At 40.5% G+C, this 23,398-nt stretch overlaps 1 protein-coding gene across 15 annotated transcripts in view; it reads left to right on the forward strand.

The window, feature by feature from the left end:
• Positions 1-23,398, forward strand: part of PARN (poly(A)-specific ribonuclease) — a 177,438-nt gene that overhangs the window by 120,080 nt on the left and 33,960 nt on the right. For all 15 annotated transcript variants that reach the window (XR_014072950.1, XR_014072949.1, XM_081556349.1 and 12 more), the window contains one exon: positions 2,893-3,082. Coding sequence is in view for 13 of the 15 variants with exons in the window: in XM_081556349.1 (XP_081412475.1) it covers positions 2,893-3,082 (190 nt within the window). In the remaining 2 variants the exon portion in view is untranslated. The remainder of the gene's footprint in view (positions 1-2,892; positions 3,083-23,398) is intronic.

The following is a 23,398-nucleotide window of genomic DNA, read 5'->3' on the forward strand; positions in this document are numbered from 1 at the left end:
ACTGAAGGACGCAGCTGACAGCCAATTCATTTTGCTGATTCATCCATTAGAGGGGTGGCTCTGCGCCAGAGCTGGCTTCCAGATTAAAGGCCGAGAGCTGCAAAGCTGCTGGGACTTGAAGGAATGCTGGTAAATTATTGCCATGTGAAGGCCAGCAGTGAAAAGGGGATTGTTATTTGTTTCCCCCTTTAAGCACTCCTCATTCCAAATGTGCTCAGATAAATTCCCCATCATGGTCAGGGAGCTTTTGAAGCATTTGTCCGTGGGGCTGGGACCTAAATTACTGGAAACAGTCGGATGCTGTTAAGTAGATCATCTTGGCTCCTTTATGACCTTATCATCACCTTTGCTTTCATGGGGAATGTTGACTCAAGCCTGCTCTTTGACTTGGTAGTCCAAACTAAACTCAAGAGAGGTATTGCAGCAGATGTCTTCCCTTGGGGACACGTTTCAAAATAAACCTGCCTGAGTAAAGAGTGAAACCTAAAGAGGAAAATCCAGCAGATGCTCACTTGCTAACGACCGGTACAGAATAAGGATGTAGAATCTGTGGGTTCACATTTTCCATCACACTGAGAGGTGAACCTGTTATATAGTAGGTAGTCTCAGGCTTACATAACTCTGCATAAAGCTTGCCCGTGAAAAGGTGGGCTCAAGAGGTGGAGACTTTGTTCTACCAGAACAAGTTCTACCAGATGTCTAGCATGGTCCCTGGAACAGACAGACACTTAGTGAGCAATTGCTGGGCAGAGGCATGGATGGATGATGTTGGTTGGATGTACAGATTGTGGGGCAGTTAGGTGAATGAGCTGGGAAAGTCAGAAGTGCAGTCCTTTGGAAGCTAGAAAAGTAACTGTCCCGAGGAATAGGATTTTCACCTAAGGATCCTGTTTCTGCAGTTCTCTGATCTGAGTGACTTTGGTCGATAGCGTATCTGCAGAACTGATTGCTTTCTGTTTATCTCCTTGTGAGTGAGCCAGAGCACGCTGTTTTGAGCTCACATTTCACTAACTGACTCTACTTCCTTGGGACAGTGTGAAAGTTCTTTAATACCTTTAGGGTTTGTTCCTCCCCCCACCCCACCCCTCTTTAACTCTAGAGTGAATATTTGAAAAGTACAGCAAACTTCTTAATTAAAAAAAAATACTTTAAATAAAGAGTAGGAGTCTTGCCTTATTTTTCTTTTTGTTGTTTTATTTTACTTTTGCTCTTCAGATGGCTAAGCACTTGAGGCATGACATTCTATAAACTACTATTGTGCTGAGGAGTTTTAGGCAAATCCAGCCTGCTTGGAGTGAAGCTGGTCGTGTCAGATATGCAGGGGGTATCTGCGTCTCATCTAGGTGTCTGTCCCTATGGTTCAAGGTCCCTGGAGTACTGGAGTCCCTTGTCCAGTTGTGGTGTGTCCATCATCACTTGCTGCTTTCATTCACATAATATTTACTGGGAACCACTCTGTACATGGCTCAGACAATGAAGAATCTGCCTGCAACTCAGGAGACCCGAGTTCAATCCCTGGGTCAGGAAGATTCCTTGGAGAAAGGCATGGCAACCCACTCCAGTATTTTTGCCTGGAGAATCTCCATGGACAGAGGAGCCTGGTGGGCTACATCCATGGGGTCACAAAGAGTTGGACACTGCTGAGCGACTAACATTCACTTCCTTCACTCTGTACCAAGAAGCTGCTGAAAGTGGATACTCAGACAATTTCAGACATCATGGTGCTTTTCCAGCAGCAGGTCCCAGGTCTGCTTCCCACAGTCCCCCGCCAGCACGGCCCAGGCCTTACTGTCTCGCTGCTAGTGGGGGTAATAACTAATGGGTGGGGAGTGTGTGCTCACACTGCCGAAACCAGAGCAGCACAAGGGGCCCTTCCACACGATTTTTGTGGGTCCTCACTCCCAGGCCACTCCCGTGTTCCAGCCCCCAGCCTCCAAGAAGGAGGCAGGAAGATGGTCCTGGCCTTATCATCCATTAACACCAAAAAGGGAACAAGCTCTGGCTCTCAAGAACTCCTGCCAGAAGCACATTACAGAGAATTAGCAGGCTTTAAGAAGAGAAAGAGATGAGGCAGGTCTCAAGTATTGTGGGACTATGTTGAATCTGCAGAGTCCAAAGTGAAGCGCAGAACTTTGAGAAGGGCCCTGGCCTTAGGGTCCAAGCAGCCTGGTTTTCCTCCTTGCCACTGTTACAGTGTGGCCTGCAGCAACCCCCTGCCTCAGTGCTCAGTGCCCCAGCTTGCTTATCTTCAACAAAGGTGATTTTTCCCTTGCAAGTGTTCTGTGAAGGTTAGACATCACGTATGCATAGCACCAGGCACAGGCATGTACTAGACCTACAGGGATCACCACTGCAGTCCATACTGCTTTTCTTGTCATCTTTATTTTCACAACAGTTTTTCCCTTGGCGGTTTGGTTTTGTTTTTCATTTTCTTACTCTGAAAATGAGTACTTTTCAGGCAGTAATGTGGAGAAGGAAATGGCAACCTACTCCAGCGTTCTTGCCTGGAGAATCCCAGGGACGGGAGAGCCTGTTGGGCTGCCATCTATGGGGTCGCACAGAGTCGGACACGACTGAAGCGACTTAGCAGCAGCAGCAGCAGCAGGCAGTAATGTTACCTTCAGATATTCTGAAAATTAATGTCTTGCTTACATCCTTCTGGTTCTTTATAGTTTACAGAGCACTTTCACACTGTAAGGGAGGCTGGGGAGCAGGACTCTGTTTTCTCCAGATGAGAAGACTCAGATGGGGAGAGCCGGGATGTTCCCAAGACCACCTGGCTTCTCAATGACAGACCTGACCTCAGGGTTCCTTTGATGACCTCAAGCCACTTTTCCGACAACCTGGGGCCAGGCCAGACCCTTTGTTAAGGGTTTTTTCTTTTCCTTGTAGCTGTCAATACGAGCAAGTATGCAGAGAGCTATCGCATCCAGACCTATGCTGACTATGTCGGGAAAAAACGTGAGGAGAAGCAGATGAAGAGAAAGTGGACAGAAGATAGTTGGAAGGAGGTTGAGCTGAAGCGACTAAACACGCAGTGCGTCTCCTATGGTATGCAGAATCACCATTACCACACCAACAGGTAAGAGTTCTTGGCTGTTGATTTGAAGAGCTTTGCGTCGTCTTAGCAAAGCTCTTAATTTGTTTCTCATGGAACTAAGAGTAGTAAATCTGACTTGTGAGAAAGACTTTTTTTCTGACTTTTCACATAATATCAGAAATTACTACTTGCTTAATTCCTTCTGTGCTGTATAGACCATTTCAGCTAACACCCATAAAACCCCAGTGAGGCAGAAAAGGGGATACATCTTATTCCCATCTTAGGGGTGAAGAAACAGGGACTCCGTGACTTGCCCACCACTCAGTGAGTGAGCTGAGGTCAGAGCTGAACTCTCCCACGTTGGACCTCTTCCTCTCCCCAGGCTGCCACTGTGCTTCTGGCTGAGCTTCTGAGCCCCTTCTGTGTCCCACATAGACACTGAACCACATGCCCGCTGTGGAAGGAGAACTTGACACACACTTCTGTTACTTACCTGTAATCCTATAGTACTTTCAGAAGATGAATATTGGTGACATTTTAGGATCTCTGTTAAACTATAAAACATAAATACCATAGAAAATGGTGGTGGGGGGGAGTTCAGTAGAGAAAATCATAAAGATGAGAAAAGTGAATCAGCAAAGAAAAAATTAGCCATAATCCCACCTCCCAGAAGCAGTCGTTGTTAATATTTTGGATTGCCTTCCATACTTTTAAAATGGTTTTTAGAGACTTTTAAAATTGAGGTATAATTAACATATGATAAAATGTACAAATCTAAAATACTTGTTAGTTCAAAGAGTTTTAATAGCTATATATACCCATGTGACCACCACTGAAAGCAAGATGTTAGAACATTTCTATCTCCCACCTTAAATTTTCATTGTGTCCCGTTTCAAGCAACTCCAAGCCCCCACTATCCTAAGCAACTATTTCAAATTTCTATCACTGTGGATTAATTTTGATTATTTTGGGAATTTATAAAAAATGCAATCACTCAGTGTTGTAGTTGGCTTCTTTCACTTAACATCTTTTTGAAATTCACCCTTAGTGTTGTGTGTATCAAGAAATCGTTAATTTTTATTTTCAGTAGTATTTCATTGTATGAATATACAGTATTTGCCTTTTCATCTGTTGGTGGACATTTGGTTTGTTTCCAGGTGAGACTGTTATAAATCAGTCTGCTATGAACATTTCTGTAAAAAAAACTTTTCGTGGGTGTGTGTTTTTATTTCTCTTGAGTAAATATCTAAGGTTAGAATTGTTGGTTCTTAGGACATGTGTATGTTAAATTTTATAGGAGCTGCCAAACAGTTGTCCAAAGTGGATGCTCCATTTTATACTTCCCTAGCTGGAACGTTATATGAACATTCCAGTTGTTCCACATCCTTGGAAACACTTCGTACTATCAGTCTTTTTTAGCCATTCTAGAAGATACGAGGTGGTATTGCATTGTGATTTTAATTTGCATTTCTCTGGTTGACCGCCTTTTTGTGTGCTTCCTAACCATTCAGATATCTTCTGTGTGAGGTAGATATTTAATAAGTTTCTTGCCTGTTGTAGATTTGTAGGAGTTCTTTTATATATTCTGGATCCTCATCCTCTGTCAAATGTTTGTGCTACAAGTACATTTTATTTGAGTCTGGGGTAGCATATTCATTTTTTTCAGTGATGTATTTTGATGAGCAGATATTTTTAATGCTGATGAAGTCCTGTTAATAATTTTTTTAAATGGTTTGTAGATTTTTCCTTGTCCCTAAACTCTGCCTACCTAAAAGGTTGCAATAATTTTCTAGAAACCTATCTTCTAGAAGGTTTATAGTTTTAGCTTTTACATTTAACCCTGAGCCATTTCAGATGAATTTTGTATGAGATAGGAGTCAGGGTTATTTTTTTCCATATGGACATCTAGTTGTTCTGGCAACATTTGTTAAAAAGACTTTTCTTTCCTTTTAAATTGACTTGGCACTTTTGTCAAAAATAAATTGACCATGTATGTCTAGGTCTATTTCTGGATCCTTCTGTTCCGCTCATTTTTATACCTGTTCTTATGCCAATACCACACTTTCTTCTGACTTTATAGTAAGCTTTCCTGATAACTTAGTTGGTAAAGAATCCGCCTGCAATGCAGGAAACCCCGGGTTAATTCCTGGGTTGGGAAGATCCGCTGGAGAAGGAATAGGCTACACACTCCAGTGTTCTTAGACTTCCCTTGTGGCTTAGCTGCTAAAGAATCTGCCTGCCAAGTGGGAGACCTGGGTTTGATCCCTGGGTTTGATCCCTGGGTTGGGTAGATCCCTAGGAGAAGGAAAAGGCTTCCCACTCCAGTATTCTGGCCTGGAGAATTCCATGGGCTATGTAGTCCATGGGGTTGCAACGAGTTGAACCGAGCAACTTTCCCTTTCAAAATCAGGTAGCATAAACCCACCAACAATTGTTCTTCTTTTTTGTATTGTTTTGGCTATTATAGATCCTTTGTATTCCACAAAAAAGAATTTTTAAAAAAATTTTATCTGTGCTGGATGTTTGTTGGGGCATGCAGGCTTTCTCTAGTCTCTATGGGCTTCTCCTGTGGAGCACATGCTCTAGAGCATGTGGGCTCAGTAGTTCATTTTTCCCTAAATATTTATATTATTTATGTAATCATAAGTAGAATTGTTTGTTTCATTTTCAAAATGTTTGCTGCTTCTATATGGATATATAATTAATTCTTCAATATATATATTAAAGTCTATATATATATTGATCTTATATCCCTTCAGCCTTTTAAAATTTGCTCATTCTGATAGGTTGGGTTTTTTCTTAATATTCTGCAGGGTTTTTCATTTATGCAATCATGTTGGCCTACTAATAACAGTTTTGTCTGTTTTCTGATCTTTGTGTCTTTTATTTCTTTTTCTTGCTTTATTGCATCAACTAGCACCTTTAGTATATTGTTGAAGTGGGAAGAGTAGATATGCTTTCCTTGCTTACAGTATTAGAAAAGGGAAATTAGTTCAGTGTTTCCCCTTGAACTATGATTGTTAGGTTGTTCATAAAAGTCTTTTTTCAGGTTGAGAAAGTTCCCCTCCATTTCCAGTTTGCTAAGACTTTTGTATCATGAATAGATGTTGAATATTTTCAGATACCCTTTCTGTATCTTTTTGCTGCTTTAATTTTTTTACATTTAATTTTATTTATTTTGACTGCACTGGGTCTTTGTTGCTGCATGCAGACTTTTTCTCTAGTTGCAATGAGCGAGGGCTACTCTTTATTGCAATGTGCAGGCTTCTCATTGTGGTGGCTTCTGTTGTTGCAGAGCACAGGCTGTAGAGCTTGAGGGCTCAGTAATCGTGGCTTATGGGCTCTAGAGCTCGGGCTCAGTAGTCGTGGCACACAGGCTTAGTTGCTCTATGGTATGTGGAATTTTCCTGGACGGGGATGAAGCCCATGTACCCTACATTGGCAGGCAGATTTTTATCCACTGTACCACCAGGGAAGTCGTATCTTTCAAAATTGTCATATGGTTTTGCCCTTTGTTAATATTTTGAATGACATTGGTTGGCTTTTGAATGCTTGATCAGATTTGCATTCCTGAGAGAAATCCAACTGGGTCATGGATTGGGGTCCATTGGTCATGGAACCAATACATACACTGGGTCATGATGTATCAATACTCCTTTTTACATGTTGCTGGATTTTAATATATTGTTAATTATTTCTATATCTTTGTTCATGAGGAATATTAGCTTGTAGTTTGCTCTTTTTTTATATGTTCGTCAAGTTTTGGTATCAGGATTATGCTGACCTCATATAGTTAGGAAGTTCCTCTTCTGTTATTTGGTGACAGTGTGTATGTGATTTGAGGGGAGGGGGCCGTTGGTTAAATTATCATCAAGTTTACCTTGTAGCTCAGTCTAAAGAATCTGCCTGCAGTGCAGGAGACCCGAGTTCGATCCCTGGGTTGGGAAGATCCCCTGGAGAAGGAAATGGCAACCCACTCCAGTATCCTTGCCTGGAAAATCTCACGGACAGAGGAGCCTAGTGGGCTGCAGTCCATGGGGTCAAAGGGTCGGGCACAACTGAGAGACTAACACTTACTTACTTAACACCAGCAAAGACATCTGGTCATAAGGGTTTCTTGTGAAATGGTTTCTGATGGTGAACTGAGTTTCTTTAATAGATACAGGTCAATTATTTCTTATATCGTTTTATGAATTTGTGTTTTCCAAGGAATATTCTGTTTTAAGTTGTCAAATTTATTAGCATAAAATTATAAGCTGAAAATATTCTCTTATAATTTCAGTATCTGTAGGATCTATAATTACATCCCTTTAAAAACTTCTAATGTTAGTAATTTGTGTTGTCTGTCTTTTTTCCTTGCTAGGTGTTAATTTTCAGTACCAGCATTTATCTAGTATTGCATTTGTGTCCTCTTTTTTCATTTATTTATACTCTTCTTATTATCATTTCTTCTGCTTATTTTGAATTTAATAGTTATTCTTTGGATTCCTTGGATTTCATATGTTATTCTCCCATTGTAAGGTAGGAACTTAACTCATTGAAGTTATGTTTCTTTTCTGTATAAGTATTTAAAGCTGTGAATTTTCCTTTCGTTTTTGTTAGCTGCATTCCACATATTTTGACATGTTGTCTTTTCACTATCATCTATTACAAATATTTTCTAATTTTTCTTGTGCTTTCTCCCTTAACACATGAGTTATTTAGAACTTCTTTGATAATTATTGAGACTTGTTTTATGACTTGACATGTGTTCTGTCTTGGTGCATGTTCTGTGTGCACGCAAGTGAGTGTGATATTCCATTAATATTATTTTAAGTTACATTGGTTCATGGTTTTGCTCAACTCTTCTATATCTTTACTGATTGTGAGTTAGGTTTTTTTTAATTGTTGTTGTTGGGTTTTTTTTGGGGGGGGTGGGTGAGAAGATTGTCTACTTTTTCTTTGAGCTACTGAGAGTGGTATTGAAATCGCCAACTGTGGTTGTAGATTTATTTCTCCATTTAATTTTATCAATTTTTTCTTCATGTATTTTGAAGCTCTTTTGATAAATGTGTGCCTGTCTTATAGATTGTTATGTCTTCTTAATGAATTTCCCATTTTATCATTGTGGAATATTTCTTCTTAGTTCTAGAAATAACTTTTTTGATGATTTTATCTGCTATTAACATAGCCACTCTTGTTTCTTATGCTATATGTTTGCCTTTTACTGTCAACTTATTTGTCTTTATAATTAAGTAGGTTTCTTATAAACAGCTTGTGGTTGGATCTTGCTTTTTTATCCATTCTGGCAATCTCTGCCTAATTTATTCTTAACCTAATTAGTGATACAGATGAACCTGTCTTCCATCTTGGTGTTTCTTATTTGTCTTGATTGTTCTATGTCCCTCTGTGCCTCTTTTCTGTCTCTTTTTGGATGAATTGTGTATTATTTGGTGTTTACTGATACTATAGCCTCCCATTTTTAGCTTCCCTATCAACTTTTTGCTTTTATTTCTTTGTTATTTTTTGTCATTGCTCCAGAGTAATGGTTGGCAAACTGTATTGTGTTAGTTGCTTCAGTTGTGTCCTACTCTTTGCGACTGCATGGACTGTAGCCTGCCAGGCTCCTCTGTCCATGGAATTCTGCAGGCAAGAATATTGGAGTGGACTGCCATTTCCTTCCAAATCTGGCTGACATGTTTTTATAAAGTTTTGTTGGAACACAGCCATGCCTGTTAATTTACATTTTGCCTCTGATTGCTTTGCATTACAGTGATAGATTTGAGTAGTTATGACAGACCGTGTAGCCCACACAACTCAAAATGGTTACTATCTGTTCCTTTACAGAAAAGTTTGCTGACCCGTTCTCTAGAGCTAACTGCCCAGTATGGTAGCCGCTGACCACACATGGCTAATGAGTCCTCCAGATATGGCTAGTCCAAACTGAGATGTTACAGACTTAAAACATGCATGATTTTGAATCATTGATGACATGTTGAAATGATAACATTTTTTATATATTGGGCTAAATAAAAATATTATTGAAATTCATTTTATTTGTTTATTTTTAATGGTGACTCCTAGAAAATTTAAAATTGCATATCTGGCTCACAATATATTTCTGTTGGCCAAACACTCCTCTGAGATTACAGTACGCCTCTTTCATGAATCACAGTTATCTTCAAGTGAAGGTTACATTGCTTCATGAACAGTGTAAGATTATTACAAGAGTGTATTTTTATCTACCTCCCTCGTCCTTTGTGAACTTTTGTCTCATATTTTGCTTCTACATTCTGTAAACTTGATTATGTTGTTGCTTTTGTTCCTTTTCTCTTTTTCTTTAAAACAGTTAATACTCTTTAAAAAAAAATAAGGGACTGAAGTCTGGGGAAAATAGCATAAGTATAAACAAAAATTCAGGCATAATTAGAAAAGTCCAGTTATGATTGTCAGGGCCCTTATGGCTGGCTCTGTGACTCGCTCCTGTTGGCTTTAGAGAATTGACCCGAGACCTTGGGAGACACGTCATGATGGTTGAGCTTCCAGGGTTGGCTGTCAGCACCTTCCCTGGAGGTGGTCGTCCATTTCTTCTTCTGTTTGCACTGTTGTGGCAGAAGTCTTTTCTTTTCTGTAACAGATTCAGAATATTCATGGAGTTTATAGTTGATAACTGGACAAAAGATAGGGCTTCAGCTCTGGGAAACTGTACTGGATTTGCTTGAGAAGGGGAAAAGGAGATTTGGTTTGGTAGCAAGAGATCTGAGTGAGTAAGTACAGGTTGGCATAGCATTTGAAGAATCCTCCTTTGCCGTGGATGCTAAAACATCCAAGATCTCACTAATAGATACTTAGTCCCCATAAGTAGACACTGATGTTTGAAAAGTCTTAAAAAAACAGATGCTCTTTCCCTTCTCATTTTACTAAGGATGTTCTGTAATTAAAGAAAATGGTTTTCCAAAGCCACTTTGCCCTTACAGAGGTTTGGTTCATCATGTCTATGGGGTATTTGCTCTTTTTGGCGTATTTCAGCTATTAGGGAAAACCCTTTGGCTTGTCTTCCTTCTAGCCTTTCCTTTCTGTGAGACTAAATTTCAGTCTTCCTTGAAAGTGTAGTCGTTGTTGTTCAGTTGCTCAGTTGTGTCTGACTCTTTGAGACCCCATGGACTGCAGCACGCCAGGCTTCCCTGTCCTTCATCATCTCCCTGAGTTTGCCCAAACTCATGTCCATTGAGTTGATGATGCCATCCAACCATCTCATCCTCTGTAGCTCCTGGGAATTCCTCATTATGTAGGAAACGCTGAAGCATACATCAAAGCTATAGTTTTTAGATTTCATATAATTTTCATCTGAAGTTAGCAGTTTCTGCAAGTAATTGAATGTGCATATTTCATTAGGAAATGGAGGGAAAGCCCTTTAGAGACACAGAAGATTTAGATGAAGCAGACTGGGTCCCAGGACCCATTGCTCTGTCAGACTGCTTACATGTTTATTCATAAATGAGTCTGTGGAGCAAGTGTTTTCTCTCCTTCGACTGAAAAAAAAATGCCATAGAGACAGCAGAGCCCACAGAGTGAAATGAGAACTGACTTATAGGCAGCTGGACAAAAAGAGTTCTAGCTTGCGCTCTGCTGGTACCTTGGGAAAGACTACATTCATTCTTCCCTTCAGTGAATGCCAGCAAGAGCCCAGTATTTGTCTCTGTTTTCTCATCTTGAGAGCTTGTTTGGAGGTTCTAGCAGGGGAGCGCAGCTACTCGTATACCCTTGACCGAAGACCGGTCCTCCTCTATCGGGGATGGTCGTCCTCTTCGACCGAGCGCGCAGCTTCGGGAGGGACGCACATGGAGCAGTGAGGGAGGAAGGGGACACCCGCCTAGCCAGCCAGATCAGCCGAATCAACCCTGGCGATCAATGGGGTGACAGATGTTGCAACCAGATCGCCCTCACATCCTGTTTTCTCATCTTAAGTGGGGCATCTTGTTGGAAAGAAGGCCAAAGTCCCTTCTAGATCTTAAATCCCAAGTGTTTTTACATTGTGTCCTGTGTAGGTAGAGCATGAAGAGGAAACTGATACAAACTCTCAAGACCCTTTGAGAATCTCCTCAAACAGCAGGTAGCTTCTTCTCAACCCAAAGAGTTAGATTTTTGAAAATCCCTGTAGTAGAAGAACTTTTGGTTAAGAGGTATATAATAAAAATAAGATTGAGTGAACCAGTATCTTAAGTGAGCCTATGAAATCCCTTTACCACACTGAAATGTATAAATGTGACTTCCCTGGTGGCTCAGACCATAACGAGTCCACCTGCAATGCGAGAGACCTGGGTTTGATCCCTGGGTTGGGAAGATCCCCTGGGGAAGGAAATGGCAACCACTCCAGTATTCTTGCCTGGAGAATCCCATGGACAGAGGAAGCTGGCAGGCTAGAGTCCATGGGGTCGCAAAGAGTCAGACATGACTGAGCGACCAAGCACAGCAGCGCACACTGAAATAATAAAGACAGGTGCCAAATAGAGAAAAGATGGTTGACCCTTTCACTGGTACTGCCTGTTTTCAAATTCCCACCTACCATCTATGTACTAGAATTTCTTTGACACTCCTTCTCCCCATGATTTCAAGAAGATGGTTAGACAGCACTTGTCTGGAGCAGGAGAAACTTGTACTCAGCCCTTTTTGTCCCCTATGTCTCGGTCGTCTCTTTGCACATTTGTTGCTTTCCAGCTTCTATGACAGAGCGGTTGCTTCTCCCTTCCAGACCCCACCCCTGCCACCCCAACCCCACCCTCCCACCCCACCCCATGCTGCGTGCTAAATCACTTCAGTCGTGTCCAACTCTTTGCGACCCCATGGACTGTAGCCTGCCAGGTTCCTCTGTCCATGGGATTCTCCAGGCAAGAATACTGGAGTGGGCTGCCATGCCCTCCTCTAGGGGATCTTCCCGACCCAGGGATTGAACCCGTGTCTCCCGTATTGGCAGACGGGTTCTTTACCACTAACGCCACCTGGGAACCACCCCCCCACCCCATCTCAGAATGAATCTTCTCAGCCTGAGCCCCACCCCTCTTACCCTGGAGGCTACTCACTCCCTCTCAGTGTTGTCTTTCTCTTGTTTATTTTTTCCTGCTCCTGGTTCCACTGCAGAAATCTCCATTTAGTTTTGCTGCTTCTGTTCCTGGTTTTCAGCTGCCTTTTCCTGGGGAAATTTCCTGTTTTTGTTGTTCTTGGTTCAATAGCTTAGGAACAGACTTTACAGGTGTGTCTTTATATTATCGAAATGACAATGACACAATTTGTATTTCTCTTTGGATAGACCCTTAGCTTCTGGAAAAAGACTATACAAGTTATCAAGTCTAGCTACCTTAATATCTTTCTTGTATTTAGGCAGACTAAATGTTGGAAAATTCACTGTAGAGCTTGTAAGTTACATATATTTTAGCAGAAAAAGTGTTTCCTGTGACACTTTTAAAACCATTGGAGTGATAAATGTGCATAATTTTTAAAAATTTGCATGGTACAGGAGAATGTAAAATGAAGGGAGGAAATCTTGGCTCCACACTCCCAGTTCTTTTTCCCAGTGGCAGCTACTGTTATCATTTTTTCATTTTCTATTATCACTGTACTTTTAAATTATACCTCTTGTTTCTCGTCTTACACACTTTGACCAATATATCTTGATCACTTCTAAAAAGGATTAGAAATTTAACACTTGTATATTACCTTCTGTCTGTTTCCCTTCTCACTTTGGTGAGTGATGTCATTTATTTATTTTTACTACTTTTGTGTATCTGTCCTTTTGCGCTTTCTTGAGAATCTTGATTCCAAGAGATGGCAGTAGATATACATCATCTATAATCAGTGTGCATACTGAGTTGCTTCAGTTGTGTCTGACTCTTTGCAACCCTGCGGACTGTGGCCCCCAGGCTCCTCTGTCCATAAGATTCTTCAGGCAAGAATACTGGAGTGGGTTGCCATGCCCTCCCTCCAGGGGATCTTCCCAACGCAAGGATCAAACCCGCATCTCTTATGTCTCCTGCATTGGCAGGTGAGTTCTTTACCACTAGTGCTGCCTGGGAAGCCTGTATACAGCATTTATAATATGATTGTGTAAATGCAATATTCTGAAGAGAAAAAATAGCATAATGGGGCCCACAGAGAAGAAAATTGATTCCTATGCCATTAAAGCTTTGCTATCCAAAGATAATTTTCCAAATATCCCAGCCTTTCATGTGTAGATTTTTTTTTTGAGGAAAGTTATCTTTTCCTGGAGTGATTTTTTTTTCTTTTTGCATATGTATATATTAATAGTGTATGGTTAGTAAACTCTATAGAAATGTCTCTATTTCACCTTCATAATTGGTAATGTTGCTTGAATATAGAATTCCAGATCCAAAAGTTTATCTTTTCAGAACTTAAAATACATTGCTTTCACCACTATAATCATTAATTTACTTTCCTGTTTTCCTTCAGGGCAGGTGCCATGCTTTTTGTGTCTTGATTTCGCTAGCACATAACCTAGAGTCTGACCCAGCGGATATACTCAGATGTGTGGTGAATAAATGAATGAATGAATTCCTGAATGCCAGTATCCCCAGTGCCTGCTCTGAGCTAGGACTCTCATATTTTCGTTCCTGCGATGCTCATGGCAGCTCTGTGGGGGAGGAGAGGTTAGCCCCATTTCACAGAGGCCCAGGGAGATTAAACAATTCTTGACAAAGAACTGGGGCCTGAAACCAGGTCATCTACAGAGCCCCGTGCTTTCCACTATCCATCAAACCCCCTGGACATTTTCCCAGGTCTGGTATGCCGCTTTATCCTCAAGGGAAGAAGGTGCTCAAACAGATTGCACCTAGCTACATGGACTGTTGTCTTTTTCATTTATTTTTTTACTTATTTACTTATTTGGCTGCATCAGGTCTTAGTTGCAGCATATGGTATCTTCACTGCAACACTCAGCGTCTTTTGTTGCAGCACTTGGGCTTCTCTCTCGTTGTGGCACACGGGGGCTCAGTCGTTGCAGCACGGAGGCTTAGTTGCCCAGCTGCATGTGGGCTCTCAGTTCCCCGACCAGGGATCAAACCCACATCCCCTGTGTTAGAAGGCAGATTCTTTTTTTTAGATTTATGTATTTATTTTTGTTTTTTTCTTTAAATTAATTTATTTACTTTAATTGGAGGCTAATTACTTTACAATATTGTGGTGGTTTTTGCCATACATTGACATGAATCAGCCACGGGTGTACATGTGTTCCCCATCCCAAAATCCCCTCCCACCTCCTTCCTCATCCCATCCCTCTGGGTTATCCCAGTGCACTGGCTTTGATTGCCCTGTTTCATTCATCGAACTTGGACTGGTCATCTGTTTCACATATGGTAATATACATGTTTCAGTCATCCCACTCTGCCTTTTCCCAGAGTCCAAAAGTCTGTTGTTTACATCTGTGTCTCTTTTGCTGTCTCGCACATAGGGTCGTAATTACCATCTTTCTAAATTCCATATATATATGCATTAATATACTGTATTGGTGTTTTTCTTTCTGACTTCACTCTGTATAATAGGCTCCAGTTTCATCCACCTCATTAGAACTGATTCAAAGGTGTTCTTTTTAATAGCTGAGTAATATTCCATTGTGTATATGTACCACAGCTTTCTTATCCATTCATCTGCCAATGGACATCTAGGTTGCTTCCATGTCCTAGCTTGTAAACAGTGCTGTGATGAACACTGGGGTACACGTGTCTCTTTCACTTCTGATTTCCTTGGTGTGTATGCCCAGCAGTGGAATTGCTGGGTCGTATGGCAGTTCTATTTCCAGTTTTTTAAGGAATCTTCACACTGTTCTCCATAGTGGCTGTACTAGTTTGCATTCCCACCAATAGTGTAAGAGTGTTCCCTTTTCTCTGCACCCTCTCCAGCATTTATTGTTTGTAGACTTTTTGATAACAGCCATTCTGACTGGCGTGAGATGGTACCTCATTGTGGTTTTGATTTGCATTTCTCTGATAATGAGTGATGTTGAGCATCTTTTCATGTGTTTGTTAGCCATCTGTATGTCTTTGGAGAAATGTCTGTTTAGTTCTTTGGCCCATTTTTTGATTGGGTTGTTTATTTTTCTGTTATTAAGCTGCATGAGCTGCTTGTATATTTTTGAGATTTTTTTGTCAGCTTCTTCGTTTGCTATTATTTTCTCCCATTCTGGAGGCTGTCTTTTCACCTTGCTTATAGTTTCATTTGTTGTGCAAAAGCTTTTAAGTTTAATTAGGTCCCATTTGTTTATTTTTGTTTTTATTTCCACTACTCTGGGAGGTGGATCATAGAGGATCTTGTGATTTATGTCAGAGAGTGTTTTGCCTGTGTTTTCCTCTAGGAGTTTTATAGTTTCTGGTCTTACATTTAGATCTTTAGTACATTTTGAGTTTATTTTTGTGTATGGTGTTAGAAAGTGTTCTAATTTCATTCTTTTACAGGTGGTTGACCAGTTTTTCTAGCACCACTTGTTCGGTTTATTTTTTTAATTTTTAATTTTTTTAAAATTTTAATTGGAGGCTAATTACTTTACAGTATTGTGGTGGTTTTTGCCATGCATTGACATGAATCAGCCATGGGTGTGCATGTGTTCCCTATCCTGAGTCCCCCCTCCCACCTCCCTCCCCATCCCATCCCTCAGGGTCATCCCAGTGCACCAGCCCTGAGCACCCTGCCTCATGCATCGAACCTGGACTGGCGATCTGTTTCACATATGGTAATATACATGTTTCAATGCTATTCTCTCAAATCATCCCACCCTCACCTTCTCCCACAGAGTCCAACAGTCTGTTCTTTATATCTGTGTCTCTTTTGCCGTCTCGCATATAGGGTCATCGTTACCATCTTTCTAAATTCCATATATATGCGTTAATATACTGTATTGGTGTTTTTCTTTCTGACTTACTTCACTCTGTATAATAGGTTCCAGTTTCATCCACCTCATTAGAACTGATTCAAAGGCGTTCTTTTTAATAGCTGAGTAATATTCCATTGTGTATATGTACCACAGCTTTCTTATACATTTGTCTCCCGATGGACATCTAGGTTGCTTCCATGTCCTGGTTATTGTAAACAGCCAGCACCACCTGTTAAAGAGACTGTCTTTTCTCCCTTGTATATTTTTGTAGAAAGCAGATTCTTAACCACTGGACTACCAGGGAAGTCCTGGGACTGTTGTCTTAACTGTAATTACCACACATGTAAGAAAACATCCAAGAGCTTGTGTCTTTTCGCTTAGAAGTGATATCCTAGGAAACAAAAGAGAGATCCTTTTGAATTTCTGCTTTAATGAATCCTGAAACTTTTCATTACAGAAAAATTTCAAATATATACAGAAGTAGAGAAAATAACATAATGAATGAATATCTAGCTACCACAAAGTGTCAGTAGTCGATGTATGGCCAGTCTTGCTTAATGAGTACTCTTTTTCTCCCCCTCCCCTTCAGGTAATTTTGTAATAAATCATAGACAGCAAATCATTTCAGTCATGAGTCTACGTATGTATGTAACTAAAAGATGAGCAACCATTTTTAAACAAAACTATAATACTCCTCCCACATTAAAACATTAATAATGACTCTTCAATATCAGAGCTCCAGTGTTCAGATTTTCTTTTGTTTTTCACGTTATTTGTTTTTGGCTCTGCTGGCTGTTCGTTGTTGCTGTGTGGCCTTTCTCTGGTTGTGGTGAGTGGGGGCTACTCCCTCGTTGCTGTGCACAGGCTTCTCATTGTGTGGCTTCTCTTATTGCAGAGCTCGGGCTCTAGGGTGCACAGGCTTCGGTAGTTACAGCACTCGGGCTCAGTAATTGCTACATGCAGGCTTAGTTGCTCTGTAGCATGTGGGATCTTTCCAGACCAGGGATCAATCCTGTGTCCCCTGGATTGGCTGGCAGGTTCTTAACCACTGGACCATCAGGGAAGTCTCAGATATTTTGTTCACAGATTTTTAAAAAATAATTGTTTTGTTTGACCTCCAGTTTCTAAACAAGTTCATGTATTACATTTGATTGATGTGTCACATTTCTTTCTTAATCTCTGAATACCCCTCTCCTTTTCCTATACCCCCTGTAACTTTGCAGTAGATTTTAAAATACCGGGTTTGCTCTGTAGAAGTTCCCATATTCTGGAACATTCTTGTTAGGTTGTATAACGTGTTATGTGACTACTGTGTTTGTAATCAACTGGTAGTTAGATCTATAAACTCAATCAGATTTAGGACTAAACTGAATGCAAGACTAGTTCCTAGATAGTGTTGTCTATTTCCTGTTGCATTGCATTGGGTGGCACAAAAAGTCTACTTTTCTCTCCTTTTGTGATAAGATTGATCACGTGGGTTCAGATGTTGCTGGCCTGGTTCATCTAATATGAGGTTCCCCTATCATTTTTTTATCTGATGATTTTTAGTAGCTGTTAATGATCAATGACTGGATTCATTATTTCATTAAAGGTTGCAAAATAATAATATAGCTTGTTACTTCATTTATTGTCCCAGATGCTCTTACTTAAAATGAAAAATCTCTTATCATCTATTTGGTTACCTGCAGATATAGTTCATATAGAAAAAGCAGAATGGGACTTCTGGTAGTTCATTGGTTAAGACTCCACCCTTCCAATACAGGGCCTGAGGGTCGATCCCTCATCTGGGAATTGAGATCTCATATGTCACATGCTGCAGCCAAAAAAAAAAAGCAGAATGACTGATTTAATCTCTCCCCCCAACACACCTTTTTAAAACTAGTTTTCAGAAAAATTTGGTTTCCTAGCACCTTTCAAAGGTGAGCAACGATGTTTATTTTGTTTGAATCAAATACATATAAAATATGTATTTTATATATTTTAATATGTTACAGTTACTGTTCTTTTTGATGCTCTGATTATCTTGTTCCTGACTGATGGGAGCCATTTGCAGTTGTCTCTTGAGTCTTCTATTGGAATCCCAATAGTTGTTAGTAGCTTCTTTAACTTCTGATATTCTTAAGAAGATATTCCAGGCTCTTCTTGTACATTTTCTACCTTATACTTGGAATCAACCATTTCTTTTTTAATTTTTTTTCAAAGTGTTAAGATTTCATTTGCAAAGCTTCTTTGTTGTGTAGAAAGTAAAAATGCTGTTACAATCTTGGCATAACTGGTAGCCACGGACAGTTGACTCACCAATCACAGCTATCCATGGTATAGCAAGAATACCTAACAACACGTATAATTTTGTCGGTGTGAAGTCCCCAAGTTTGGTGGTAGGTTTCCAGAAGGGACTATATGGAGGAAGGTGAAATGTCATAGGAAGTATTCTTTGGCTCTTTGGCTGGGTGGGTGTCCTAGGATTTGTATCGCAGCTGCCATTAAAAAAAAAAAGCTATCAAATCCATGTCCATAGTCCAGCCAATACTAAGCGGTTCTTTTTTTTGCAGGGTATTTCAAAGTGAAAAAGTGAAAGTGTTAGTTGCTCAGTTGTATCCAACTCTGTGGAGACTCCATAGGCTATAGCCCCCCACCAGGGCCTTCCGTCCATGGAATTCTAGGCAAGAATACTGGAGAGTAGCCATTTCCTCCTCTAGGGGATCTTCCCAATCCAGGGATTGAACCCAGGTATCCTGCATTGCAGGCAGTAGAAACAGCTATTTCTCAAGGGCCCTGTTCCTTTTGATTGGAAATTGTGTTTAGAAACCATAATTTGGTTTCTAAGGGTGTTTATTGATATTAGATTTGTCATTGTTTATAAACTTCTTAAATGTAAAGAGAAGTCTTCCCCCCTTTCTTTCCTTTTTTTGCTTTTAAGATAAATTTATAGTGATATTTCCAATCCAACTAGATTCTAAAACCTTTTTTTAGATGGTAATGGACCACACATACTTTTCCCCACCTTCCTTTTCTCATTTAGCTGTGTATTTTGGAAGTCAGATTTATCCTGTGTCTCTTAAAAAGTGATTCTTTACACTACAGATGGTTTTCATGTTCTTCAGTCTCCTTAATAAAACATACTAACCAGCTAAACCTGAATGTTTCATCCTAGTTTAAATGATCAACCATGTAGCAAAATTCATGAATGTTGTATTAAGTTGCTTTGTGAAAAATTAATTCACAACCTGTAGAGCCCTGGATAAATCATTAATCATTTATCCAGATAAATCATAAATCATTTGGATAAAGCATTCTTCTTTTACCTTTCTCCTCTTCTTATCTCTTTCTTTGTCCCCATCAGCATAAAGATGTAAAGCTCACTGACACACAACATGCTTTTTGGAATCTCTGCAGAACAATGTGAAAAACGAGAGAAAGCTCATTTATTAAGCAGATTCTTCATTGCAGGCACTGTGATAGGTGCTTTATATCATTTCAAAACTAACAACTCAGTGAACCCTTGGAATATTCCTAATTTATCTATGAGAAAGCTGAGTCTCAGAGAAGCTAAATAATTTAGCTGAAGTTATGCAGGATTCTAACTTACAGGCCTTTGGGAGCCATAGCAAGTGCATTACGTTGCCTCTCAGGAAGATGACGCATATACACCTAAGAGTGTGCATATTTGAGAAAGATGTCTCATTTTAACAAATCATGTCTTCTTTATTTTTTATTTTTTTTACATGTCTTCTTTAAAAGAACGGTCCCTAACCTTTTTGGCACCAGGGACCAGTTTTGAGGAAGACCAGGACCAGGGCTGGGGTTAATGGGGGGGGTCGGATAGATGGTTTCTGGATGACTCAAGCACATTACATTTATTGCTCACTTTATTTCTGTTATTATTATATCAGCTCCACCTCAGATCATTAGCCATTAGATCCCAGAGGTTGGGGACCCCTGCTTTAAAAAAAAACAAAAACAAAAAATCCTGTGTTAAAGAATCCCTAAGGTTAAAACATCCGAATTTCAAACTTACTTCTTTGGGGAGAGGCTTTAGAAATCTAGTCCCACAGATCATCAGTGTAAAACTCTTAGTTTGTAACTTCTGGGTTTTTTTCAAAGAAAGAGAAGTGACTCTGGGATGTACAAACCAGTATCAGAAGTACTGGGGTGTCATCCTTCTAGGATGCTCAGCACTGGTCTTCCCCTTCGTAGTGGGTTTTGGTGGGTTGTTCATTTGATTTTAAGTAGAGAAACTGCAGCACAGCAAGAGGAAAGTGACTGGTGATGAAGGGGAGACGTCGAGTCTCCTCAGCCCGGCACAGTAACTCGAGGGAAGGGGCAATAGGAACTGTGGGCAGGATTATCAAATGTCGTCATCGGAAGAGCAGTGGGGGCTGCCCTGGGGGCTCAGCGTGAAAGAATCCTCCTGCCGACACCGGAGACTCTGGTTTGATCCCTGATCTGGGAAGATCCCACATGCTGCAGAGCAATTAAGCCTGAGCTCTGTAGCCCAGGAGCCGCAACTACTGAAGCCCTCGAGCTCTAGAGCCCATGCTCTGCAACAAGAGAGCCACTGCAGTGAGAAGCCCTGGCTCCGAAACTAGAGAGTCACCCCCGCTGGTCACAGCTAGAGAGAAGCCTTCGCAGCAACGGAGACCCAGCACAGCCAAAAATAATAGACAAATAAATAGAATTATACATAGATTAAAGAAAACAGCAGTGGTCCTTAATCCAGGCAGAGGACTGAGGAAGAACCCCTGAGGAGGCCTAAGTCGCATCGTTAGACCTGTCTTGCTGATAAGACAACTCAGAGAGAAGTGTCTTGCTCCAGATCACAGAGCTGGTGCTATCGTAGACACTATCATGTTTCGTGATAGCAGTAATGTTTGAAAATTACTGTTTTCTTTCCTAATCTTCATGCTATTTATTTGATTAACCATAATTAACAGTAATTATCTGTGTTTCTAATAATGAGTTCTATATATTCGTGCTTGTCTTCATATAAGAGTATAATTTTTTTCTAATGCTGCTAACCATTGAAATTGCCCTCAACACACTTAGATGATAGGGAAGTTGAAATGCTGTTTTTCACATTGAAATACAAGACAGATTTCTTGTTTGAGTTACTCAGGTCATGTGCAGTTAAGATTATTCCTGTTTGTAGAATAGTTTTTGTTGAAATTAAGTATGAGTTATGTAAATCCTGTATTTTAATTGCCAGGTATAGAAATCTGGCAGTTCTTTCTTTTTTTTTTTTTTTGACACTTTATGGTTTTTGAATATTCTGCTACTACACTGGAAGCCGGCAGAAGCTACGGCGTGCTTGTGTTTTGTTTTAGCTGGGGGGAGTTGTGAGGATGCAGAATGACTGCTGTGATCAAACACTAGGTTTGTCATTGTACTGATAGGGCTCCATGTTTCAATACCGTCTACAGGTTTAAGCTGTGTGTGTCCCTTTATCCGTTCAGGGGTCACTGAAGGGTTTCATTTCATCCTGCTGCATCACTGGTAGTACAGAAGCCAGACCCTTGCCAGATAGGAGCCTTCAGATCCTCCCTTTTGTACTCCCTTTTCCCAAATGCAGAAAGAACTAAAATCTGCTGTATATGTTCAAATCTCCATTTCCAAAATAGAACTAATTATACAATGTAAGTGATGCCTAAATGGTTGTTTACTGTACAACTCTTCAAACTTTCCTGTGTAGTGAAAGTTTTCCTAATAAAATATTGGCAGGAAGTGGAACTGGGCCTTCTAGTGGCCCAGAGTGGGCGGTTTGGGTGGTTCCTGATGATCTGCAGGTTCCAGGCACCTGTGAGTTAACAAATGGGTGTCTGGGTGATGGCTTCCTTGCCCCCTGGGGAAGCTGGGGAACACTCGCCTCTTGTCCTTCCAGCCATCCAGACCAGGCTCTGCAACCTGCTCAAGCCAGTCAGCACCTTCCTTCTGCTCTTCTTTCTCTCTGTCTCCCCTCCTTTCTTGATGCTTTGCAGAGCTTGGGGCCACTGCCTCTGAAGACTCTGATCAACATCATCTCTACAAAACGTGAACCTTTTGCTCACCACAGTCCAGAGCGGGAACAGAGGAGGCACTGGCATTTCAGTATCTGCCATGTGCCTCTTATACCCTCACAATAATCTGTTGTATAATTGAGGAGCCTGAGACTCACTCTTTTTTGCCCAGTCACAAAACCAGTAAATGACAGCACCCAGATTCAAGCGCTCATCACTCTTTCATCCCAGATCCCATTCACATTCTTTCTGGAATGCCGCCTGTCTCCTCACATATCCATCTGTGATCTGTCCACACCCCCAGAAATGCCCTCTGACATGCCTTCCCTGCCACCTGGAATCCTTGAGAATTCTTTGCTGTGGGGACTCTCATAGGAACTGAAAAGGTAAAGTTGGGGTTGTTGTTCATTCATATTAGCGCTCGCTCCAGAACCTGATAAATGATGCCTTGTGGTCACTTAGAGAAAGGTTTAAATAAACAAGTGAACCCATAAGATATTAGGAACACATCTTCCCACCCAGCTTCTGATTGGAGAAGGCCATGCAGTCTGCTTTTTTCCTTTTGAACAGTATGAGTCCATGCTTAGATCCTTTCACATGCTTTGCTAAAGGTCAAGCAAGATGGAATGACATTTTTTTTTTTCATAATCATACCAGCATCCAGCTTATTTTATTGTCTTACCTGCTGTTTCATCTGAAAGAGCCATATGAAGGTGGGAGGAGATTGACTATGGAAGCCTTGGAATATCTCAAGTCTGAAGACCTTTCACCCTTGACTAATCACGTATTTTAAAGGAAAGTTATTTAAAAGGAAATCAAACTCATGTGATGCTACAGGAATCAGTATTCAGACCACCATTTTCTGAGTGTTAACATCAGTTGTCAAATAGTTGATGTAAAGAATTGGGGAATTCTTGGGAAGGACCATGAAGTACATTAGTTCATCATCTTAAATGAGTGATTCTAAATTCTTGGAAGGGATTAGTTTCTTAGTTTGTCTATAGTCACAAATTATCCCCAGAAGGGTCTTCAAAAACCAAGCCAGGATGCAAGAAGCATATGCTTTCCTGGTGTCAGAACCTCTTCTGATCAGTGGTTCTCTGTTCTCAGGGAGCTGAAATGGGTTCTTTATGTCAAAGTACTTACCTTTGGGAAGTACCTTGTTCTCTTCTGCTAAAGCCATCCTACCCTGTTGATTCGTCAGACCAAATTGTCAGTGCTAAAGCACTAAATGGAGACAGTTTTTAAACTCCTACTCATTTGCATTAAAACAGTAGCCTTCTTTAAAAAATTGTTGCTAATGAATATTATAAAACTGTCCACACATTCCAATTCAGCTTGTTTTCAGGTGTTCTGTAAGTTTAATTTTGAATAACCATTATCAGTATTTGAGTCCGCAAACCCTCATAGAAGCATCTGTCAGGATAAACATCTGTAATGTATTTCAGTGGCAATATTTCACAAAGTAAGCACCAAAGAAGAGTACTCTATTTTACCTTGTTTCAGCAT

Source organism: Giraffa tippelskirchi, chromosome 13 (assembly GCF_054371585.1).
Source record: "Giraffa tippelskirchi isolate mGirTip1 chromosome 13, T2T-mGirTip1v1.2.pri, whole genome shotgun sequence".
Taxonomy (NCBI): Eukaryota; Metazoa; Chordata; class Mammalia; order Artiodactyla; family Giraffidae; genus Giraffa; species Giraffa tippelskirchi.